The sequence below is a fragment of the Strix uralensis genome, chromosome 6 (genome assembly GCF_047716275.1).
Source record: "Strix uralensis isolate ZFMK-TIS-50842 chromosome 6, bStrUra1, whole genome shotgun sequence".
NCBI classification, from domain to species: Eukaryota; Metazoa; Chordata; class Aves; order Strigiformes; family Strigidae; genus Strix; species Strix uralensis.
Genome location: NC_133977.1, coordinates 22,292,480 through 22,309,833, shown reverse-complemented (window position 1 = coordinate 22,309,833; position 17,354 = coordinate 22,292,480). Strand labels below are relative to the sequence as shown.

General features: G+C 44.1%; 1 protein-coding gene across 3 annotated transcripts in view; it reads right to left on the bottom strand.

Moving 5' to 3' along the window:
* LOC141945274 (neurabin-2-like) overlaps positions 1-15,163 on the bottom strand; it is a 46,188-nt gene extending 31,025 nt beyond the window's left edge. For 2 of the 3 annotated variants that reach the window (XM_074873207.1, XM_074873209.1), the window contains exons 1-2: positions 15,047-15,163; positions 12,686-14,542 (exon numbers count right to left, since the gene is read on the bottom strand). In XM_074873207.1, coding sequence (XP_074729308.1) covers positions 12,686-14,287 — 1,602 coding nt within the window. In that variant the 5' untranslated portion in view covers positions 14,288-14,542; positions 15,047-15,163. Of the gene's footprint in view, positions 1-12,685; positions 14,543-14,701; positions 14,809-15,046 lie in introns of those variants that run through there. The other variant, XM_074873208.1, reaches the window with a different exon arrangement.
* Between the last annotated feature and the right edge of the window lie 2,191 nt (positions 15,164-17,354).

Below are 17,354 nucleotides of genomic sequence, written 5' to 3'. Positions count from 1 at the left end.
AACAATTAAGACAAGACAGATCTGTTTCAAAATAGTAAGACACCTACCCCCTTGACTTCAGAAAAATAATTTTGAGGAAAAACACAAATTTACAAAAAACAGAGGAAAAGCAAAACTGATGGATAACCAGAAGCCAAACGCTGCAATAACAGAAAGAAAAGCAAGAGCACACTAAGAAAACCATGGCTGAAGAGTCAAGGGCAAAAGACAGAAATTTTTTTTGTGTACATGTGGAACCATAACATGGTATTCATCTTTTATGAGATGGAAACAGTAAAATTGTTGACACTAATATAGCAAACACTGAATTGCTCAGCAAGATGTTCTTGCCAAGTAGCAAAAGTAACATTAAACTCAGTTAAAATGTGGGTAATAAATAATATAAGTTACAAGTTACACAGTTTAGAAGACTGATGAGAAAGCTAAACAGTTCATCTCTGCGCTGTGTCTGGCGGGGTTTAGTTGCAAACGCAGTAGGGACAAAAGAAATTCTAATCTTACTATTTAGAAGCCACTGCTAGCCAGAGATCATAAAATTATTAGTGTGCAAGTGATATTTTTAAAAGATATGCTTTAGCAAACACAAGTTATTATCTCAACACAGGAGAAATAAGATTAAATTTACTGTGGAAACCTGTGAATTTTACAAGCCTTTTACTGTAGCTTGTTATATCCAGAACATTAACAACTTCTGGATCCTGTCAAGCTAATAAATGATGGAAACCCCTGCTATCTGAAAAAAAAAAAATTCCTTTTACACTGAAGACCTCTCTTCTTCAGAATGAATAAAAATAATTTTAATCCAAAAAAGTTCTGACAGAGGCCTGAATTTTTAAGGATTTTTAAAAAATTAAATTGTTAAGATACATAACTGAAAATTTTCAAATATATACTTAGTCCTTGGACAGAAAAATATATTTATTTGGAGACAGCGCACAAGAACGTTTTCTTGGCGTTCTTCACACCAAGAAAATGAATCACTTTTTGAATGCAAAATTCAGTTCACCTTCTATGAAGATGCTAATATCAACATCATGAAGTTCAGCACCCATAAAAAACCAACACAACCTACTTTGATCATGGCAAGGTTTATAAGGCACCTGGTCTGCTGGTGACAAATGAGACAGGTGGGATGCAGCTGTCCCAGAGGGGAAAAAGGATTCTGGGGCAGGAGTTAGCAGGGCTTATTGACAGGGCTTTAAACTAGATATGAGGGGGGGCGGGGAGATAACTGGGCCTGTTAGGAATAAGCTCAAGGGAAGCATGCCAAAGCTTGAAGGATGGTGGACTGGTGAGGGCTCTCCCTCTGCCATTTCATTTGAGAGAAGGGAAAGATGTTTAGGAACCATGGAAGCACCTGAGAAGGGTCTGGTAGGGAATGGGGTCCACACTCACAAAAAGGTATTGGATTCATTAGCTCATCTCAAGTGCATCTATGCCAATGCATGCAGTATGAGCAACAAACAGGGGGAGCTTGAAGCCATGATGCAGCACGAGAACTATGACATAGTAGCTATCACAGAAATGTGGTGGGATGCATCACATGACTGGAGTGCTGCAATTGATGGCTACAAGCTCTTCAGGAGGGATAGACAGGGAAGGAGAGGTGGTGGAGTGGAACCTGTATGTAAGAGAATGCTATGACAGCTCAGAAATCAAGTATAGTGATAACGGGGTTGAGAATGTTTGGATTAGGTTAAGGACCACTAAAGCAAATCCTGCTGTGGGAGTCTGCTATAGACCTCCCAACCAAAGCAGTGAGGTGGATGAAGCTTTCTATAAACAGTTGGGAGAAATCTCACGGTCACCTGCCATTGTTCTTGTGGGGGACTTTAACCTCCCAGGTATCTGCTGGGAACACAACACAGCAGAGAGGGAACAATCCAGGAGGTTCCTGGAATGTGTGGATGATAACTTCCTCACACAGCTGGTGAGTGAGCCGACCAGCGAAGGTGCCCTCCTGGACCTGCTTCTTGTGAACAGCGAAGAACTTGTGGGGGAAGTAAAGGTTGGAGGCCATCTAGGGTACAGTGATCATGAGATGATTGAATTTTTGATCCTTGGAGAAACAAAGAGAGGGGTTAGTAAAACTGCCATCTTAGACTTTTGGAGGGCTGACTTTGACCTGTTCAAAAGACTGACTGACAAAATCCCTTGGGAGGCTGCCCTGAAGGATATGGGAGTCCAGGAAGGCTGAACATACTTCAAGAAGAGAAGTCTTAAAGGCACAGGAGCAGGCTGTTCCCGTGTGCTGAAAAACAAGCAGGTGGGGAAGGAGACTGGCCTGGCTAAACAGGGACCTTTGGCTGGATCTCAAGAACAAAAGGAGAATCTATTGCCTTTGGAAGAGGGGCCAGGTCTCTCATGAAGACTATAAAGATGCAGTGAAGTCATGCAGGGAGAACATTAGGAGAGTCAAAGCGCAGCTAGAGCTCAGCTTGGCTACGACTGTTAAGGATAATAAAAAAAAGGTTTCTATAAATTCATTAACAGCAAAAGGAGGATTAGGGAAAATCTCCCTCCTTTATCAGATGAAGAGGGAAACATGGTAACAAAGGATGAGGAAAAGGCTGAGGTGCTCAACACCTACTTTGCCTCAGTCTTTAGCAGTGGAACTGGCTGTCCCCTGGACACCCAGCCTCATGAGCTGGGAGATGGGGAGGGGAAGCAGATTGAGGTCAGCACAGTTGAAGAGGAGGTGGTCAGAGACCTGCTACACCACTTGGATGCACACAAGTCTGTGGGACCGGATGGGTTACACCCAAGGGTGCTGAAAGAGTTGGCAGATGTGCTCGCCAAGCCACTTTCCATGATTTACCTGAAGTCATGGCTATCTGGGGAGGTCCCATTGGGCTGAAGGGTGGCAAATGTGACACCCATCTACAAGAGGCAGAAAGGACGATCCAGGAAGCTATAGACCTGTCAATCTGACCTCGGTGCCAGGGAAGGTCATGGAGCAGGTCATCTCGAGTGCCATTAAAAGTCATATAATGGACAACCAGGGGATCAGGCCTAGTCAGCATGGGTTTATGAAAGGCACGTCCTGCCTGACAAACCTGATCTCCTTCTGTGTCAAAATGACCCGACTATTGAATGAGGGAAAGGCTGTGGATATTGTCTACCTGGATTTTCGAAAAGCATTTGACACAGTTCCCCATAGGATTCTCATAGAAAAACTGGCTGCCCATGGCCTGGATGAGCGAACGGTCTGCTGGGTCAAGCACTGGCTGGAGGGACTGTCCCAGAGAGTGGTGGTCAATGGAGCTAAATCCAGCTGGCGGCTGGTCACATCTGGTGTTCTTCAGGGCTCGGTGTTGGGACCATTTCTGTTCAACATCTTTATTGATGATCTTGATAAGGACATAGAGTGCATTATCAGTAAATTCGCAGATGACACCAAATTAAGCAGGAGTGTCGATCTGCATGAAGATACGGAGGCACTACAGAGAGACTTGGACAGATTGGATTGGTGGGCCAATGTTAACGGGATGAGCTTCAATAAGGACAAGTGCCAGGTCCTGCACTTGCGCCACAACAACCCCATGCATTGCTACAGGCTTGGGGAGGTGTGGCTGGAGAGCTGTCTGGAAGAGAAGGATTTGGGGGTTCTAATTGACAAGCATGAGCCAGCAGTGTGCCCAGGTGGCCAAGAAAGCCAATGGCATTCTGGCTTGTATTAGAAATAGTGTGACCAGCAGAAGTAGGGAGGAGATAGTCCCCCTGTACTCTGCACTGGTGAGGCCACACCTGGAGTATTGTGTCCAGTTTTGGGCACCTCAACACCAGAGAGATATCGAGGTGCTGGAGCGAGTGCAGAGGAGGGCAACGAAGCTGGTGAAGGGCCTGGAGAATAAATCCTATGAGGAGAGATTGAGGGAGCTGGGACTGTTCAGTTGGAGGAAGAGAAGGCTGAGGGGAGTCCTCTTCACTCTCTACACCTACCTGAAAGGGCATTGTAGAGAGGTTGGTGCTGGTCTCTTCTCACAGGTCATTAGTGACAGAACAAGGGGGAACAGCTTTAAACTGCAACAGGGGAGGTTTAGACTGGACATTAGGAAAAAATTTTTCACAGAAAGAGTGGTCAGACAGTGGAATAGGCTGCCCAGGGAGGTGGTGGAGTCACCATCCCTGGATGGGTTTAAGGGTCGTTTAGATGAGATGCTGGGGGATACGGTGTAGGGGAGAACTTTGTAGAGTAGGGCTGATGGTTGGACTTGATGATCCAAAGGGTCTTTTCCAACCTGAATGATTCTATGATACTGTCTAAAAGATCCTACTGTTCAGTTCCTGTTACCACACAGAACCAAAAATCTCCATTATATCGTCTTAGTGCTATCACTGAAAACAGCATTATCACAGGCAACCAACAATGACCTTGCTTAATTCAAACTCTTAGCAGGACATAAAAAGCTCTACTCAAGAACTATGTTAGTTTTAGCAGAATGTTAATTTTGTTAGAGGTTAAACACTTATTTACCACGTTTTTTCATGAAACTGCTACGGAATCATAAAACACAAGCCAAAGACCTCCACTCCCATATTCATTTCTAGTAGAGAGATTTGTTTCTGCCTGATCAAAAGCATAACATTACAAAAGTAATTAAACAGTAAGATTAAGAAACCAATAACTGTCCAGAAGGGTTCCCAACTAATCAGAACGGAAGCAATGTCAACATCACTTTAAAATTCTCATGTAATACCGCAGTATTTGCTGGAAAGCCTCACAGCACCTGCACAGGCAGTTAAAGTAACACTCAACAGCTGAGAGAGGCACTGAAGTGTTACCGACACTCCTGCCTGGACACCACACACACCTAGCAATGACTACACCAGTTCGTTCATGTTTCTTGTGAAACAATTCTGGCTTCAAGCACACGAGTTTACTGACACTCCATAAAGCTGCATGTTCAAAACACAAGTTACAGTTCAGGGAAAATTATCTAAAGGTGAACAGTTTCAGCTTTTCAAATTGACCGCCTTTGCAATACCCTGCAAAATGTGAAGTGCCCAAGCAAACACGAATAATCATTTGAAACAGCATCACTGAAGTAGGACTGAAGTATAACGTACACTTTACAGTTTACTCTTACAATCTCCCTCTTCAGTCAAAGTAGACATCTTGTTACCGCTACCCACTCTTCCCTCTGTTTCCGAAAGCTACACAGTATTTTATATCACTACTTGTTAGATTTTAAGTGAAAAGTGACTATACCTGATTTAAGTCAATTCATGCTATCAAATCCTTTAATCAACAAACAGAAACACCTTGCTTTTTTTCTTTTTTTTTTTTTTAAACACACTTTCATTCTTCTTCAAAAAGCATTCAGAGTGGTTAGTAACTGTTAAACAGATTAATATTATAACCCATTACACTCAATGCAGCATTTTCTGTTACCAAACAGGTGGACAGGCAGGCTGTGCACACTTTGGCACTTGATCCTGTAGCTTTGCACGACTTCATCAAAATTCCCAAGTCAGTTTACATAAAGGCATAACTGCAACCTTGCTTCAGACCTACAGTACAATTTCATATAGACAACTTCATCATAAACAAACCAAGTTGTTTACCAGTCTCACTATTCTCTACTTAATTCTCAGTAAAAGTTCTGTATTTCACTGCAGTAGCAAAGACAATGGAGCTAATGAAAGAGCAAGAAAGGCAATGTGGTATCTGGTTCAGTCGGGTTTGCTACCTACTCCAGAAGGAGGAACACTCTTTCACTTTTGGGTATTTAATTTTTAAATCCAAGTGAAAGAAATACTGAAGACAGAGAAAAGCATCCATTCCAATTCCGTGTACTGATTTTATTTAATTTCAAACATTCAGAGGAGAAGTTGAGAGATGAGCTATGTTCCCCCTTCATGGAAGTGGAGCTCTGCTGTGATCTGGTTGTACTCCACCACTGTCTCAGTTGAGGTAGCACTGCTCTCTAAGAGACTGAAAGACTCCGAATAAATAGGACATGACCAGAAGAGGCAAAAACTACTCCCAGTACCACATAAAGGGGGGACACCCCCAAAAAATCTTGGCTCCTGAAAGACTCTGCATATAAAGAAAGTGATTCACTTCTGAACATCCATAAGCTTCACAGGTGTCTTGGTACCACCAATTTAAGCCTGGTAATCCAGAAGAATTAGATACATGTATTTATTTAGTATTCACCTAAAGAAAAATCTTGACCTGACCACATCTAAATAGCAAATAAATTGGTAGGAGGAACTTCAAAAGATTAACAATGAACACAAATATAGTCCACCTGGCTGTTTTCTAAAGACCATAAGAAGAAACAACAACAAAATAATTCTGCCATACCAGATCAACTCAATTAACTAATCTGAAGTAATGCTGTCACTAGCAATGACCAATACCCCAGGTCTGAAAAGGAAAATCATCTCACTATAGCAAGACATATCAGAGGGTGGATGGAGGAACATGATTGAGAACTAAATCTACAGAATTTGCATGTTGCCTTTTGGAATAATACTTTACTACTCAATAAAAGTATAAGAACCCTGTAAAAAAACTCTGCTACACTGCACCTTCATGATGTCAAGATTACAAAATATGTACTTGGATAATACAGGGACACACTTATTTTTACTGATGTCCTTCTGAGTGTTCACCTTCTCTTTTATGTTGGAATGATATGAAAAGGGGCAATTTTTTTTTTCCATCTCTCAAAAGGTAAACTACAAACAAGTTTCGGCTACTGCCTGTTCATTCTTTATCAGTCTAGGTTAAGTATTCTCAGGTGTTAATAACAGTAATCATCATCAAAAAGATGCTAAATCTTTCAGCAGCTTAACTGTTGCACTAATGAACTCGCCGCCTATAAATTTGCTTATCTTTGCTGACCTTCCCCACCTCCTCAGTGTTTCTTTTGACTATATCTCCCATGAAACCCTCAAATGCCTCCTATTCACCGCCTTTCCTCCCTCCTGCTCCCCACAGGTATTCTCAGAGTGAAACACAGCACAGGCTGGACATGCATAGTGATCAGCTAACATTAAGTCAAAAAGAACAAGTAACTTAAACAAAAGGTGCAGCACTGCCATCAGTGAGGGCACAAATCAGCAACTCTGATACAAGTGCTAATTCTCCCCATAGCAAACTGTATTTTAAAAATACCTTAAAAAATATCTCTCTTTTCCCTGTCAAATCCGGGTGAAACTGCTAGGAAGTTAGAAGTTGGAGGGACTGAAAAAGGAGTGAGGACTGGCAGGTGATAACCTGTCATCCTCACTGTCATCTCACCTGACATCCATAACGTCAGCGTTGTTTTATAGCATCATCAAGTACATCAAACAGGGCAGCTAGTATGTCATATAACTGCATCCAGGGAATAGTTCAGTTAGAAATACATTGAGATATTAATGTAAAGAGTCAAGCTGCTCCAGTGGTGGGCCAGGATATAAAAAACTCTTTGCTTTTTCTGTTTTGGTTTAGTTTCTGCTCTACAGCCCCATACCCTGGCACTGGACTCTCACCCAAAGACTCTTGAAATGACAAAGCAATCTAGCATTGTAAAACTTACATATCAAATATTTCCTAAAAATCAAAACAGAAGACCTATGATTAAAAAAAAAAGCCAATAAAAGCTTGAGTTGAAAATGCTTCTTTCTGGAGAGTTGAACAAAGGTCACAGAATCAAAACATAACAAGGACCAGAAAGGCATCAGAAATACTGGATATGGAACTTTCTAAAACCAGGTAAATGTTTAATTTTTATGAAAATTTAAATTTCCATAAGCGTTTAAAGATTATCTTTCCTTAAAAAAACTCCACCAAAATAACAAAATTTTCACGTGTGAAAATATGTACCTTTTTCCTCAAGTTAATATCCATGTTTTTAACATCTCATGCTGTTAATTTAACCAGCAAGAAATGCCATACTCTCAGATGCAGGCAGAACACAACAGGGTTACTTTTTGTGAAAAGTCACGGAAAAGTACCATGGAGAGTTTAAGTTTGAGATAAAAATATGAAGAAAAATTGTTAGGATGTTAAGTTACAAATGTTGTAATGTTGATGCAAGTGATAAACAGAGCTTCAGAACAATTAAGATTTATGAGTTACAACAAACAAATTGTCATTGCAAAAGATCCCAAACAAAGCATGATGGAAATACACTTACATTATTTATGTCAAGAAAAAAGGCAGATGAAATCCCACATACAACTCAATTCTGTTTAAATCTACTGTCAGATCAAATCTCTATTTTCCTAGATCAACCTACATCCATATCACATACTTGTTTCTTAATGCCACAGAACTGTTTTACTGAAGTACTTGACCAATGGCTGACAAACAATTTTCTTAATTACTGAGGAAACTCCAGGGTTTGGGTATCTTCCACCAGTTATCGTATTTTGTAACCCTTTCTGTGTATGATGTCATAAGTATAAGAAGTTACAGTCCAAAAATCAGAGGATGTATAAAGCTCTAGCACTACTCTGAAACATTTTGTTAAAACAGTGTTCAGGAGACTACACACTGACCTAGAAAATAAGTGCATCTCCTAGAAGTGGTAAGCATTTACAGATATTCTGTTATACAGGAAATCCGATTCAAGTGTATCTTCATTTACTGCTTCATTAACTTCCACAGTAAGCAGTTCTGTACTAAAAAGGTTGAAGAGTATGCCAGCCTGAAGAAAATTACTGTTTGTGTCCCAGCTATAGATAAAACAGCTCTATTCCAATGCACAAGACAAATGGCAATATTATGAAGGACTTCCGTATTTTCGCCCAGAAGCAGCTGACACTTGGCTGGTTAGGACAACACACAATCTATGAAACTGCTTTTGGTTTCCTTACTTAAGAAAAGTTTAAACTTCTGCTCAACTGTGGCAAATATAAAAGTAAAGCCTTTAAGAAGGTTTGGGTTTTGTTGGGTTTTTTTTTTTTTGGTTTTGTTTTTTTAACTGTGTTCTTGACTTAACAACCTTATAAGAAAGTATTATTCACAAAAAGCTGGGGACAGACGGTCCCATGCAATGTAAACTGGGTAACACTGTTAATGAAACAGACCTAGGGAAGCAAATAGCAGCTGTACTATCTTTTCAGTTTACCTGAGCTACAGAATTTCTAAGGATCATAAATCACTGCAGAAGTTAGTCATAGTGCTGTTAAAGGTTTCGAGGACAAAGTTTGACACAGTCAGAGGTAAAAACATCTCAAGAAGTCAATTTGGAAACAGGCATTTGTTTTCCCAATGGAAAGTTTCAAAATTACAGATGTCAAACAGCACTCAGTCATCACATTTATGTTAATTAAAGCCTTTCAAGGTAATTGCATAATTGAATGTGAGTTTAATCTCTACATCACAAAAGCAAAGTGAAATATAAAGGGATGACAGCACAGCTACCTGATGTTATTTGCACTGTCTGTAATGCTGATTGTTTACACAGTTTGTTCAGAAAACTTCAAGACAAAGACAAATTCAGTTCCCTTGAAAATACCTTGGACAGCTGAGTGTGCTTTACATTCCTTACTGGCTTCATATGTGGAAACAAGAGACTAAAAATAGCTCATGTACCATAACACAAACCCAGTCTGTGAAGTTCTGCTGTACAGTATCACTCTCTTAACTACTGCAGGAAAAACAAGCAACCAAGACGTAATGCTCCTTAAAGTCTGCAGACATCAAACAGCAGCAGGACTTAAGAGTCAGGTCACCCACAGCAAGAAGGAAATCTTCCCACACATTTTTTATCACCAGTTTCTACAGAATTGAAAGATTTATTTTAAAAAGTCTCATCTATGCTGATTTTCACAGGCACAGGGCAACACAAAATAATGGAGTATTTGCATAATTATGTTCCATCTTTCCTGAAATTATCCAATCAAATTATGTTCTTAGGCCCTGCTACAGATGTCAACAACTACAGATCTCTAGCATGGGTCAGATACAGTGTTAACAGTATTAGCTACCTTATACATCCCCTGGGAGCTTCACAGTCTCCTTCTTTTACTCAAAAGCCTTGCCAACTGTACAACTTACTAGAAACTTCAACACAGAGATACTAATAAAGTTCTCTTTGCTGCTGCAGCATAAATACTGTTCTTAGGGCGCCTGTGTGTAAGTTATATCCATTACCTACACACATATCCAAATTCCCTTTTGGGTATATCAAGTACAATGGTCAGAGCTCCATCACTGCAGGGTCTTGATGATCTGAGAACGTGCTTTTTCTTGCTCAAACACTTTCTGAATGTTTTGAGTTCTCTGACTCTATCAGACACCTGCTAAACACAACTGCAAAAGACAGAGATGGTTTTTCCATAATCACTAGAGAGATGCAGAAGGAAAACAGTAAGAATGTCAAGGCCAGCCTGGCCTCTCTCAGGAGCATCTAAGAGGAGGAGAAACACCGACCTTCTCCTCCAGTGGCTATGGATGTCTGGAATGGCACTCACATGTCAGTCAAACTTACCAGTCTAAATAAAGCTGAAAAAAGAAGCTACTAGGATACATTTCTCACTATGGCACTGCTCTAAGCTGTGGCAGGGCCCAGGAATAAGCTTTTGCTACCACTCAGGATTTTTTTTTTCTCTTCCAATTTAAGATGCACTAAAATCTATTCATAAAGTCAAACAAAAGAGATTTCCTTCTGTGAGGTAAAAGTGGGATTTTCTAAAAAGTTCATGAGATATTAAAGGTACGTTACTAACAAAGATTCTGGGGAAGTGCAAAAAAAGTTGAAATTCTTTATTTTACAGAGCACAAAAGCTGAAAACCATATACCAGGATTCATTCCCACTAAGTATCATAGAAAATATGAAACAAAAAGGCAGACAACGGGAAAGAAATCATTGCTTAGGCATGAGGAACAGGGGGAAAAAAGCTGTTGAAAATGACATACAGAAAGAGATCTCTATACCCATTATAGGAAAGATATAGTCAAGTTTCACCGAAAAGGGATAAAGGAAGGCAAGTATCACAAGCTTTAATTTTAGGGCCTTAAAGTTCTGTGACCATATTGCTATTAAGTACAGTTTATTCTGCCAATCCAAGTGGGATATTATGGCAAGAACTATGTTATTTTTAATGGAAAACTGCTAAGAGTTGCTACCAACCATTCATCTCTCCATTGTGTAATTGATAATCTGGTACAGGTTGGTTACTGTGGCTTTCAGAGAAGCAGCTATAATTGAACAGTGCTAGTTACCAAAAACTTGAGTTTTGTCTACACAAGAGCTTCCATCACAGTTGGCACAGAAATTTCCACTAATGCTTTCAACTAAGTCTGGCATAGACATAACAGGGAATGCAGGAAAAGTCTGTTAGAGTCACTGCTTCAGTAGGATTTCATCAATGATCAGTAAAACCCTGCCTACAGCAGGAAAGTCAATGAGCACACATTTACAGCAGACTCTACACGGCACTCTCCTCAGATACTCAGCGCACAAAAGTGAGGGGAAATGGACTGATGCCCCTCAGGCTCTCACACAGCCTTCACCAGACTCATTATGCAGTTTTCAATAGTTGCACTTTCCCCTCCAGTGCTCCAGGTCACCACTAAAGCAGCATCAAATATAAGAAAGCCATATAAAGTCAGCCTGTCTATGGAGAGACCACAGGAAAAAACACATGCAACACAACTCGTATTTTGCCACAGCCAAAATATTTTCTGGGGTACAGCACTGGTGTGTGTTTAGCAAACTGGGAAATTACAGCTCTCCACTGCAGGAGGTACAGGAGTCAACACATCCTTCTTATCAGTAAAAGTGAGTCCTGACTTTGTATGAACAAAGTGTAAAAATTGTTTATTAAAGACAGTATTTTTCATTCATGTAATAGCAGAAGGGAATTGTGCTTGAGAAAGCCTGGACAGTTTCCCATTCCATCCTGGTCTGCATCTCCCAATTCACCTCCCAAACTTTAAGAGAGACTAGAATAACTGAAGTCTACGAGACTAGGGGTAAACACGGTTTGAGTTGTGGAATGACTTATTTTGTGGGTATTTTTGGTGAGAGAAGATGAGACACCTAAATCTTTTTGTTAGCACTGTAACTTACAGTACTCCTCATTATCCAGTCTGCCCTGTAACTTCTACTTCTGCAACCTCCTAACTCTAAAATGCTCATGTTAACACTCCTACAACTTGTTCACCAAGGCAGTATAAAAAAAACCCCAACATATATATGGTTATTATTAGAGAGAATTCTAAAATCTTAAATAACAGGAACTAGTCATTTGATATTTTCTCACAGTTAATTCTGAAAACAAGTCTGAAGTTGAATCTGAAGGTTTGCTACAGGGGTTTTTGTTGTTTAGGGGTTTTTGTTATTTTGTTTAGTTTTTTTTTAACTTTTGTACAGAAAGTAAAACTGAAAAAATCCTTCCTAATGCAATGCCTCAATTTTAAACAAATGGAGACAAGTACTAAAGGTCATGTGTTTGTATCTCTTCCTAAAAGTTTAGTGTTCCTGAAACTGTCCAGTAAGTAAAATCTCACATGTTGCACTATGCTATCTGAAGCTGCTGATTCAGAAATCACTTGTGAATTATACAATTACTGAGAAGTTATAACTTCTCTCTTATTCAAATCTGAATAAAAGCCATAAACTTACACTTTTTGAAAGGTTTTTAGAGCTTTGAAAAAAACACCACAAAAATGTATTTCCTGGGTATTTTTGACTGCAAAACAATTAAAAAAAAAAAAAATTCAAATATACTTACCTTGATAGGAGCTGTTGAGAACTTGACTTTTCGGTCTGGCTCAGGATCTTCCTCTTCAGAAAGTCCAGGAAACTCCTCATATTCACTGTCATACATATACTCCTCCTCCTCCTCTCCCTCCAAAATTTCTTTGCCTTCAGGCCCTTGGTTTTCTGGCTCCGTATCCCTGTCATCATCAAAAGCTGCATTCTCTATTCCAAAATCACTGAAGTTCTCGCTCTGCCTTCCCACTTGCTCCGCTTCTTCAATACCCCCCTCCTGCTCTAGAACATCCTGAACTCGTGTAATGGGATACATCCCATCTCTTTCTTCTTCCTGACCAGTCTCGCTGCCTTTCATAAACTCTTCTACCACTTCCAAGGAGTAGTCGTTCCTCTTCCCTTCCTGTACTTGACATCTGAGCAGCTGATCCTCTTGAACAACGTGATCTTTCTCCAAACCTTCTTTTTCATGCCCTGAGGTTTCATCTTGTGCAACCAGCTCTGCGCAAGTCCTCTCCATGGGGGAAACCTTGGAGAGAACACTGTCTGATCTCCGCTGAGCCTCCTGACCAGGCGTACTGCCCATACCCCACAGGCTTCTCTCAAGTACCAGTTGTTCTCTTTTGTCTTTTCCAAACGCCTCACTAAGCTCATCTCTGAGGATCACAGGCACTTTGGTTGACACAGCCTTCTCCGGACATCCTTCAGCAACAGCAGATGAATCCAAACTGTGGTGGCCTCTCAAAGGGTCCTGATTCGGAGGACTGTAATTTTTTGAAATTACTTTGGCTTCTTCAGTATCACTGTCACCCAGAAAGCTTTCCAGCCTCCTAGAAATGGGCCCAGCATTCAGGAAGGAGGATTTGGAACCACTGTGGGGATGCTGCTGCTTCAACTCCTCATTACCTTGATTTTCAACTTTTTCCAGTGCAACTGGAAGACTTGCTTCTGTATTAAAACTGAAGTGGTCCACCGCATTGTTGCAATCAGAAGCTGAACTGCGTCTCCTCTTATCCTCACTTCTTTCACATTTGCTGGGGGAGTATCTGTCGACTGAGCTCCGTTGTTTTATATTTCTCTCAAATAGCTTCCTGGTCTCTGAAAATTTTTCTGCCAGGGCAACTTTGTCCAAGTCTGCCTCATCATTGCTACGGATGATCTTGTCGGCAGCAGAAGGCACAGACAATGAATCTACAGGACTGCTGGAGGGGCTGGTACTTGTATTCAGAAGATTATTTTTTTGGACAATGAGGAAAGATGGACTACCTGGAGAAGGTCCGTACTCTGCTGCTGTGGCCCGGCTGATCAATTTGGTCTCAGCAGGTGGACTGCTTTCACAAGAGGGTGTGGAAGATGAGCCTCCCATTTGCAGAAACATATTTTTGATCTTGTGTACTCTATTGCCGTAAGTGGCAGCTCTGCCTCGACTGTGTGGGTCATTTCCCCCTCCGTTGGAAGAAGTGTTCAGCTTCTGATGCAAACCTGTTTTGTTGGAAGCATTTTCGGGATTGTTTACGCCATCAAATGAGCATTTGATAGCATGGAAATCGGATTTATAGGCATTTCGGTGTGGAGAAGCACTTCTTAAAGTCCTTTCCCCTTTGCCTTCGGTTTTCATCATTGTCAGAGAGAAAGCTCCCTCGACTCCTGCAGAAGAATGGGAAGGACGACTCCCAGGCACAAAGCTTCCACCCTCCAACACCAGGCAGAGCAGATCCCACAGAAGATCCGAGAAGCAGCCTTTCACTCGGCCGGCCTCCCCGCTCGCACTGAAATGGAGCGCAGGGGAGTGGACGCGGAGAGAAAGAAATCAAAGCGCGTAAATGGCCACATCGGGTATTATCCCCAGTGCGGATGGCGGTATCCTGAAATCCATCTGCAGAGAGACAGAGTTTGCGTTAACTCGGGGCCTCGCCGGCGTGTGACACGAATCCGAAACTCGGGGTGAGAAACGCCGCCCGAGAACTCCCCGCGGGATGAAGCCCATTGTGTCCGCCGGGGCCGCGGACCCCGCCGCTCCCGCCCGGGGACCGACCTGGCGGCTCCGGCGGGGGATGCGGCGGCGGGCGGCCCCCCCCGCGCCGCTCCCGGCTTCCCGCCCCTCCCGCCAACGGCCGTCCCGGGCCGGGCGGCGGGGGAGGGGGCAGCGCCCGGCCCTTCCTGCCGCCCGCGGGAGGCTGGGCCCGGGCCGGACCCGGCCGCACGCACCGCGGCCCGGCGGAGCGGAGGGGCCCGGCCGCCCCCGCGCTGCCCGGAAGCCGCGAGTTTCGGCCCCAAGTTGAGGCTTCCCCGTGACGGCGCCTTTTCGCCGCGGGGCCCTGCGGGGCGCGCAGCGGGGCCGCCCCGGGCACCTCGCCCCAAACTTTCCGAGCCAGCCTACCTGGGGGCGGGGGTCCCGCCGGCTCCTTCCCCTCAGCGCTCCCGGCCGCCCAGCGGCCGCGCACACCACGCCATCATTATCCGCCGCCAGCCGCCCTCCCACCCCCCCCGCCCCGGCGCTGCCGCCCCGCGCTCCTCACTCCACCTTCCTCCCGCCCCTGCGGCGACGCTCCAGACCGCCGCCCGCCCGCCCCGCTGGCTCTCACGCCGCCCGGCGCCCTCCTCCGCGCTGTGTCTCGGGCCCGCCCGCGCGCGCGCGCCCTCGCTCGCACACAAAGAGAGGGAGCGGCGGGCGCGCCCTCGTTCCTCCCAGCGTGAGGGAGGAGAGGGGCTGCCGGGCGCGCCCGGCCCCAGGGAAGCGCCTCCCGCCCCGGGAGATACCACGCTGTAGCGGGATGCGGGTTTCGGGTGATACCATGTCGGGGAGGCGAGCGGGCTCGGGGTCGGCCCGCCGCTGCCCGGTGCCTGCTGGCGGCCGTGAGGGCGGGGCGGGGCGCGGCGCCGGTGGGTGCGGGTCTCTCACGGGCCCCGCCGCGGCGGGGGAACGGCTGGGACGGGGGATGCCGGGGCGAGGGAGGGCGGCGGGCGCTGAGGGAGGGCCACGGGGGTGAGGGTGTCCCTGAAGGAACGCGAGCGCCGAGCTGCCGGCGCTGGGGGGTGCGCGGTATTTTCAAAGCCCCGGCGGCCGCCGCGGCGGGGGTAACGGTTGCCCCGGCTTCACCGCAGAGCAGCGTCGTTCCCGGGCGGAGGGAAAGTCGCGGCAGCTGCCACGACCGAGGCACTGACAGCCGGAAGTAACTGCAATGCCAAACATTCTCCTCCCCCCCCCCCCCCCCCCCCCTTCCTGTTAAAAATCATGTTTTTAACCCCTCCCGAGCAGGTGAGTATCGCACCCAAGCGCCCGTACGTAGCCGAGGCAGCTCCCGGCTGGTCGGAGGGGCCCGGGGCTGCCCGCGCCCACCTGCTGCCCGTTTCCTCCGCGCGGGAGCCGGGCAGCGCGGTGTCCTCCCCCCTGCGAGCGAGTCCTGCGCAGGACGGCCGGGCGAGCCTGCCCTGCTCCCCCGCCTGCTCCCCGGGCGGGGAGTCACGGCAGCTCCCCAAGACGGAGGAAATGATGCCCGTCATCGGTAGCCGTGGGCAGTCATAACCGCAGATTTGCAAGCAGTATTGCGCGTATTCAGTTCTCTGGCTTGTTAGTCCAAATAAAAGCACTCGCTTCAACCTAATTATCAGTTAAAGACAGAATCTAGTTTCTAGTATCGCTACTTCCACTGAGCATATATAAAAATCATACAAAATAAATAGGAGACCAGTAACGAGCACTGGTAGTTACCAATTATTTGGCAACTGTTGTTACCAAATTGTGTAACAATTATTTAGAAGTCTAAATACTTAACCCTTGGAAAATAATTGTTTCACTGGTTTGTTACTCAAATCAATGGTGAAATTTATACATTCTCCCAGACATGCCAACTGACTTTGGCTTAACTGGGACTCACAATGCCTGGAATATTTCACAGGTTGATTCAAAACCTATGACACAGTTTCAAATTAGCCTTAATCATGATTTTGCAATAAAAAGAAAACATTATTGATACAATTTTCTAATGCTTTGTTGTTCTGATACAAGCAGGGAAAAAATTGTTGAGACTTTCTTCTGTATTTTCAAACATCACACAGACAATGGCATTTCACCAAGACCTGCTGCTAGCAGTCTTAGATACACTTGGAAACACCATTTTGAATAAAATTTTAATATGGATAGTTTCACTGTAAGACTAACAAATGTTTCTTATTTTCAGAATAGGTAGGTCTTATCTAGAATAAGTAGCAGTGATCTTTCTCCCACATCCTCTTGAGATAAGTCATTCATATAGTGTTTGTAGGTAGGATTGAAATTGCAGGACGTAACCACCATCTTTCAATAAATCAGGCTGCAAGAGAATACTAAGCAAATGTTTCTCTCACAGACCAAAGGTAAATACAAGGTTGCTCAGCAGTTTGAACACTGTGGGCAGAGAACGTTCTGCATGCTGCTTGGGGAGCCTGGCAGTACGTAGGAGACAGTGCAAAGAAAACAAAGGCAGAGCTCAGGAGCAACATAATAACAAAGCCTAAAGCCTGCCCAGGAAAGTCAGAGGCCTTTGTACCGAGTGCTGGCTAAAAGAGGCTGGAGCAGGAAGATACTCTTGTGTTTCGAATTGTCTCATGCTTGAGAAAGCACAAATTGTAATTACAGATCCTGAAAACAGATTTAATTGCATCAAAGGACTCTTATTTCCTTACAATTTCCTACCCTAACTAGGAAA